This window comes from Nannospalax galili, unplaced genomic scaffold, assembly GCF_000622305.1.
Source record: "Nannospalax galili isolate Female #2095 unplaced genomic scaffold, S.galili_v1.0 scaffold1014, whole genome shotgun sequence".
NCBI lineage: Eukaryota > Metazoa > Chordata > Mammalia > Rodentia > Spalacidae > Nannospalax > Nannospalax galili.
Genome location: NW_008335824.1, coordinates 1,874,001 through 1,882,051, shown reverse-complemented (window position 1 = coordinate 1,882,051; position 8,051 = coordinate 1,874,001). Strand labels below are relative to the sequence as shown.

General features: G+C 38.0%; 1 protein-coding gene across 1 annotated transcript in view; it reads left to right on the top strand.

The window, feature by feature from the left end:
- Lnpep (leucyl and cystinyl aminopeptidase) overlaps positions 1 to 8,051 on the top strand; it is a 113,258-nt gene that overhangs the window by 87,343 nt on the left and 17,864 nt on the right. The window contains exons 12-13 of the mRNA XM_008830542.3: positions 2,294 to 2,477; positions 4,215 to 4,371. Coding sequence (XP_008828764.1) covers positions 2,294 to 2,477; positions 4,215 to 4,371 — 341 coding nt within the window. The remainder of the gene's footprint in view (positions 1 to 2,293; positions 2,478 to 4,214; positions 4,372 to 8,051) is intronic.

The following is an 8,051-nucleotide window of genomic DNA, read 5'->3' as shown; positions in this document are numbered from 1 at the left end:
TAGATCTGCTTCTTTTTGTGAACTTTATGTGTCTTTATGGTTTACTTTTTGTGCATGAAAACCTGGTACATCCAAGCTTCTGGTTCTCTCTTTTGATTTTATATTGGAGTGGCCAGATTGCTTTTCTCTTCAGGAGTTCCCACAGAGGCCCAATTCAGGTAAGGGTCAGATGTTTTCAGGCTTTCTCCTAAGGTCTGGATCCCTCCAGGAACGATTTTGGCTTCAGGAATTTGGTTGTTGGACTGGCCTGGAGCCTGGCCCAGGAAAGATGCTGGTCTAGGGCAGCTGGTGGCCATACCACCCTGAGATCCAAAGGCAAATGTGGCAGGAAGAGGCCCCAAGGACTCCTGGGGACTGCACTGAGGAGCTGGGTTGATCTGGATACAAAGGATCTGGAAGAGGAAAGGTCAGGTCCAGTGTCCCAGAAAGAGGCTGGTGGGTGGTACAGGCCCAGGGAAGCAGAGGGAGGTGAGGGCATGGCCAGTCCCAGAAACAGTGCTTCTGGGGTCCAGATAAGGCACTATGTTGGTCTGGATGAAAAGGATCAGGAAACAGTATTGGTTCCCCAGGTGTCTGGGCCCCCAAGACAAGGAATGGGGCAAGGCCCAAACTCTGAGGAGAGAATGGTGGGGGAGATGGGAGGGTGAATGGCGCTGGGAGAGTCAGGGCATGGAGGGCGAGATGGACTTTCCCCAGAGAGAGGCCTGCAGGGAGGAGAGAGGTCTGCGGGGTTGGTGGGGGGGATCTTTCAGGCCGAGAGAGCAGATGGCAATATTGATTTTTTTAATGAAAAGAACTAATATTCTCTTAAGACCTAATTAGAATCTTTTCCATCTTAGTAACTTCCACAGTATTAAGTAAAATTTGAGTAGCAAAAAGAATCAGATAAGTTTTAATAATTCATGCTTTTGAACTTAACAGACTGTAAGACTTCAGATATTAATATGTGTTTCTAAAATACTTTATATATCAAAATAATTTACTAAAGAAGTATTATGATAGGGAAAATTTTAAAACAAGCTATTTCAAAGCAAGAGATTATTTAAACTGTCATAGGTTTTGAAATGAAAAATTATAAAAATACTTGAGTGCTATATCTGAAGGTAATGAAAAATGAAAGTTGGAGGCTCATAGATGAAAAGCAGAATAAGTAAATACATATAGAACCACTGTATGAAATAGTACATTAATTAAAACATGTTTAGGAAAAAAGCACAAGAAATGTACTCCACTATGCTATCAGTTTAGATTATTTTTCTTGTAATTAAAAAGTTTAATTTGAAAAATGATCTTCAGACTTTTATTTTCATATATTTTGAAACTATTTACCATGACATCGTCATTATCTGCTCATTTATTCATTTATTTAAGAAGGTTTTTTTAAGTCTTCCTGCTGGGTACCTTGCTCTCGGGGCTGAGAGATCAGCAGTGAATGAAATAATAAAACATGGAGCTTATATTCAAATAAATAGTCACCTCAAGGTGTTTAGAAACATGACCCTGTTATGTTGCATCTGCATCCTTGTTTCCAGCTTCTAAGGACATTTTTTGATTCGTAATTTTAAGAATGTTTAATTCACGATTATATTTTATAGTCAGTTTGTTCCCTTATTATTTTTACATTCTGAATAAAAAATTCCATAAACATTTCTGACAATTTTCTCAACATTTATGTATATAATGGTAAAGGTTCAATGAAGTTAATCGTTTCTATAACAAAAGACAGAGGTTGAGATGGGACCTGTGCTGTATGCTTGCCTTCCCTTTTTTCCTCATTTCTCTCCCATGAGTAATTTCTCTTTGGGCCTTGAATATTTAGGGTCCTTGCTAAACTTTTTCAACTGTCTAATACCTCAGTATTCTGAAGTCACTTAAGTAATGATGCTTAGACTCATTTCTTTCAAGAAGCCTCTTCTGAGTCCCCTGCAGAGTGAACTATTTCTCTTATGCTCTTTCATTGAATGTTGTATTGTTCCACCAATGGCGTTCAGGTGATACTCTAACTACCTGTTTTCATTAGGCCATAAAAGCAGAGGTATAACTGCCTTGTTCACCATTTGCCCTCACTGCCTATTGGAGCTAATAATGTATGATAAATAACTTTTAAATGAGTGAGTGGAAACCTTTGATAATGTGAAAATAACAGTACCAGCAAGCAGGCATTTAGTTTCTTAATGGAATGATTAAACGTAAAAATATATCCCAACATTTTTGAAACAAACAATATATCTATTTAGCTTTTCCTTGCCCTATTGTCTTCTCTCTCAGTGTCTCATTTTTTGGTCTCTTTTAGATACCATCAATCTTACAGAACAAGTGCAGTGGGTCAAAGTCAATACAAACATGACTGGCTATTACATTGTACACTATGCAGATGATGACTGGGCAGCACTAATCAATCAGTTAAAAAGAAATCCTTATGTTCTGAGCGACAAAGACCGAGCCAACCTCATCAATAACATCTTTGAACTTGCAGGGTAGAGTATGCTTGATTTACATTTTTTTTCTGTTGCTTTTTAAATGTTCTTGAGGTAAAGAACGGTTCAGAAAACTGAAAGAACTAGTATCTATTGACTATTAGGCACAGTTCATTTTAGGTGATTTAGGAATTCTAAGGTATGTCCTTTTCTTTCAGAGACTTAAATATACTTAGAAACATCAGCTATAAACATGTTGAGTAGTTGGGTAGCATAAAACAGGATCAACTAATAATTCACGACTAGATACCAACAAGTACAATACATATTTTGTTCAATAAAATACTGTAGAAATTCAAGCTTCACATTATTTCATAACAGAATTCTTTTTAAGAAGCAGTTGGCTTCTGCTTGAAGCTCAGTGCTTACTACCCCTTGGTTTAACAGCCTCTGTAGTGGCTGAAACATTCTTATGTGTGTTCGACTTGCCTCCTCAATTACCTCATGCATTGTAGAATCACAAACCCAAGAATAGTAGAGGTCTTTTGTAGAGGTATCTTCTGACTGCTTTATGAATTTAGACTCATTAAACCTAGAATCACAAAACATACCAGGTATCATTTCATCTTTTTGTTAAGAAGTGACCTTTTATATCATTTCAACCATCACTTCTATGACTTCTACAAACTGCCTCGTGTTTAAGGTTTTGTTCTTGTTGCTTTGTTTTTTGAGACAAGGTATCACCATGTAGCCCTAACTGACCTAGAACTCCCTATATAGACCAGCCTGGCCTCAAATTCAGAGATCTGGTGCCTGCCTCTGTCTCCTGAGTGCTGGGATTAAAGGCATGTGCCACCATGCCCAGCCCAAACTACCTAGTTTTTTTTTTTTAATACTTTTAAAAAAAATTTTATGTGTATGAGTGTATTGTCTGCATGTATGTGAGTGCCCCTGTGTCATGCAGTGCCGCAGAGGTCAGAAGAGGGCTTCGGATTCCCCTGGAACTGGAGTTAAAGACAATTTGTAGCCACCATGTGGGTACTGGGAATCGAACCTGGGTCCTCTCCAAGAGCAGACAGTGCTCTTAACCGCTAAGCCATCTCTCCAGCCCGCTACCTAGTTTTTTAATTTTTTTTTTTATTTTACATGTATGAGTGATTTTCCTGCATTTCTGTGTGTGCACCATGTGTGTGCGATGCCTACAGAGGCTAAAGAGGGAGTTGGATCCCCCACCCCCTGTAACTGGAGTTATGGATGTTATTAGCTGCCATGTGGGTGTGAGAACCAAACCTGGGTCCTTTGCAAAAGCAGCCAGTGCTCTTAACTGCTGAGTCATCTCTCCAGCCCCAACTAAAGTGCCTAGTTTTTAAAACTCAAAATAGACCTTGCCTTAACAAATTTGGCAGAATCCTATCCAATAAGAAATAAGGTTTGGTTTTGTCTTTTCCTGATGCAGATATTCTATATGCCATCCCCTGTCATTTGGAAATATTAATAATTAGCAAATAAAATCAGTAGTATTCAATTTTTCCAGCACATTGTGATACATGTCCTGAATCCATGGCAGTTAACAGATGACATGTGGATTAAAAAATGAACTGTTGTATAGCTTTCTGTTAAAATGCATCTTTACCTTTGGGACACTTACATATAATTGACTCTAACTTTGCAGAATGTTCCTGTAAGCTTAAATTTATGGTCTTCAAAACTCACCACCTAGATATAAAGTCTCCCTCCTGTATACATAGTGTTCTGTATGTCACAGCAGATTTACTTTTTCTCTTATTTTAAACTTAGCCTCGGCAAGGTGCCTCTTCGGATGGCATTTGATTTGATTGATTACCTTGGAAATGAGAACCATACTGCACCTATCACTGAAGCCTTGTTCCAGACAAGCCTTATCTACAACCTCCTTGAAAAACTGGGGCACATGGACCTGGCCTCGAGATTGGTGGTAAGTCTGCCTTTTTTCTAGTTTGTCTTGGGGGCTGCCTTTAATATTGTCATTCACAATTCCACTCAGCATTGCTGTGCTTTTTTTGAAAAGCAAGTTAAATTCCATTTTTCTTTTTGAATTTATCTTTATTTTATGAGTATGAGTGTCTTGCCTGCATTGTATATAAGTGTACCTTTACCATGTAATGCCTGTAGCTAGAAGAGGACACCAGATCCCCAGGAAATAGAGTTAGCCTCCATGTGAGTCCTAGGAACTGAACTCGGTCCTCTGCAAGAGTAACCAGTGCTCTAAAATGCTGAACCATCTCTCCAGCCCCAAATTCCATTTTCTTTACTTCCCTGGTTGTAAAATCTTTACTGCGAATCAAAATGCCCTTGTTTGCCATGAGGAATTGATAAAACTTTAGTATGAAGTAGTATTGTTTGAATATCAAGATACAGATTGTCAACTTTGCTGTCAAAAGGGAGACACATGAAAAGAAAATGTTTCTTAGAATCTTACTTTTTTTGAATACAGCAAAAGCTTAAAATAGGACCTTTTGCAAAATAGATATCCCATTAATTTGCTAGTGGTCATTATAAAATGGCAATTATGTTTGTACTGAGAATATCCTACTTAGAAAGTATTGCTAATTACTCTCCTGTGGATAAATGATCCTGGTGGGTAGCAGCATTTCTATGAGAACAAAAGGAGTCTTAGTATTAGATTTTACCTTTCTTAAAACCAGCCACCTGGTTTTACACAATTTAGAATTGTTAACTTTTATCACTTCAAATAAACACATTAAGATAGTGTATTAGTTTCCCAGGATTATTATAATGAATTGCTACAAACTTGGTGTCCAAAAATAGCAGAAATGTACTCTTACCACTTCCAGAGGCTAGAAGGTCACAGTCAAAGTGTTGACAGGGTAGGGTCTGTGCCTTGTAAGAGATAATCTGTTACATGCCTTTCTCTTTCCTTTCAGTGGATGCTACCAACCCTTGGCATTCCTTGGCTTGTAAATGTGTCATTTCCATCCTGCCTCTGTTGACATGGCATTCTCCCTGTGTTTCTGTGTCCCAGATTTCCCTGTTGTCATGAAGATGCCAGTCCTTAGATTAGAGCCCATGATAACCTAATGTGGCTTCATTTTTACTTGATTGTATCTACAAAGAAACTGTTCCCAAAAAAGATCATATTCACAGGTTTCAGGCAGACACAAATTGGGGGAGGCAGTGCATAATGAAGTATCAGTAGATGCAGATAAGATTAGTACATGTCCCTCGTTTTTTTTCACTCTTGAAGGACACTGTTGGTGCTGAAGATGCCCTAAAGGAACGCAGAATGTCTGTATACTCTGAAGTTTATTAGCTAATTAGTTTCATATAACAGAAGCCCTTTTTCCCCTTGCCTCTCTCTGTCACCTGTATTTAAGACTTAGTTTTAGAGGCTGGAGAGATGGTTCGGTGGTTAAGAGCACTGGCTGCTTTTGCAGAGGACCTGGGTTTGATTCTCAGCACCCACATGGAGGTTAACAACCATCCGTAACTCAGTTCCGGGGGATCTGAAGCCCTCTTCTGACCTCCACCAGCATTGCATGACATGGGTGCACTTACACACATGCAGGCAATACACTCATACACATAAAATAAAAATATTTTTGAAAAGACTTACTCTTAGGAAGCACTTGGTAATTATCTCAAGCTATCCCTTTGTTGAAAATACAGATGTTAAACTCAATTCAAAGAGTTCGATTTTTGGGATATTTTCTTCCTGTTGATGTTCAAGTAACTTGTCTTCCTACAGCATCTTCATCCTGGATGATTTCCAGTGTTCTGGGTAGGTCTGTGTTTGTTAGGAGCATACCATAGAGTGGGATGCAGGCAAATGATGGATAGAGGGCAGGGAAGGAGGTTCATTGGCTAAGAACTTGGACCCTTTCACTGGTATAGGTCTTTGGGTCTTCATATTGTTAGCGGAACACCACCTTGGATATAGCTCATCAAGAGGGAAAACATTAAAATTCTTATTCTCATCTTAGAGGATTCTGGTAACATCCCAAACTCCCAAACTGTGAAACCATTTTGTAGTTAGGAATTGGGATGGCAGAAGTCTCTGAGTCCTTGAATCCAATATTCAAGTGTATTGGTATTTAATATTATGTCTAATTAATATTTATGTCATTGTAACCAGAGCGTTATGCATATTCATTTTCTATTTTGTTATGAAAGCTACACATGATGTATGTAGCATTTCATGGTATGCGCTGTTTGGTGGATAGGGGTCTGGAGGAACATTTGTGTTGTGTTAAACTGTTCACATCTGATGTTAATGTCTGGTTTTCACCATATTCCTGTTTTGTCACTTAGAAATCTGTCATTTTCTTTCATAGTAGGTATTGGTGGTACAAACCTTTTGTAATAAAAACTGATATTTCATGTTTAAGAAATTCAGTTGACCTAGGAATGAACTCCCTGAGTGTATCAGTGTAAAATTAAAGTAGTAAATCAAAAAGTAATATATAACAAAAGTGCTAGCATCTTTCTTTTATTTTTTAAATAATTTTATTATTGGTGCTGCCTTTTATTGCATATCTAGTGTCTGTAGCTTATATGATACATCAGTTTATTCCCTCTCTTACCTTGCCAGTGTTACTTTATAGAATCATAGTATTAGATTCTATTGTTTAATGACTTTAATTTCACAAGGTTTATTTAGGAAAAGCAGATTTAATTTTATTTATAAAGGGGAAAGGCAGTTTGAAACAACTGCCATGTTTCATAAATATTAATATCAAAGACATAACCTGAAGCACTTAAATGATCACATTTTGTTTTTGTTTTTATTTTTTTATTATTTTTATTTTATGTGTATGCTTGTATTGCCTGCATGTAGGTAAATGCACCCGTGTCATGAAATGCCTGTGGAGGTCAGAAGAGATTGTCGAGCTATGAACAGTTGTTAACTGCTGTGTGGGTGCTTGCAGAACCCAGGACTTCTGCAAGAACAACCAGTGTTCTTCCCCACTGAACCATCTCTCCAGCCCCAAATGATCACATTTTGTAACTTGAGAACTTTATGAAAATATAATTATTTTAGTAAAATACCATAGTTTCAAATATATTAAAATATATTTAAAATCAACTCATTTTGAGAAACTCTCTTATTTTGTGTAAAGAGACCAACAGAATTGCACCATCTAATTCCAGTTGTATAATTGTTCAAGGCTTAGCCTTAGCACCATCAACTGTCAAGTTTTCTTTGCTGCCAGTGCTTTTAAAGTGCCATTTCTACTAACATTGCTGTTTCTCATTGAGCTTTTTTAAAAATAGGTTTTTGCCAGGCATGGTGGTGCATGCCTTTAATCCCAACACTCGGGAGGCAGAGGCAGGCGGATCTCTGTGAGTTCCAGGCCAGCTGGACCTACAGGGAGACTCTGCCTCAAAAATAGCAAAATAAAATAAAATAAAATAATGTTTGCTCCTTTTGTTTTGGAGACAGGATCTTAATCTTCCAAGCTATCCTTGAATTCTGGGCTTAAGCAACCCCCATCCCAGCCTCCAGCACCACACTCATGATTTGTATTTGTATTTTTATTTTGATGGGGGGGGTGGTCCTGTAATCCTAGTTGACTTGGATCTCACTATATGTAGACCAGGCTGGCCTCAGTCTCACAAAGATCTGCCTGTCTCAGC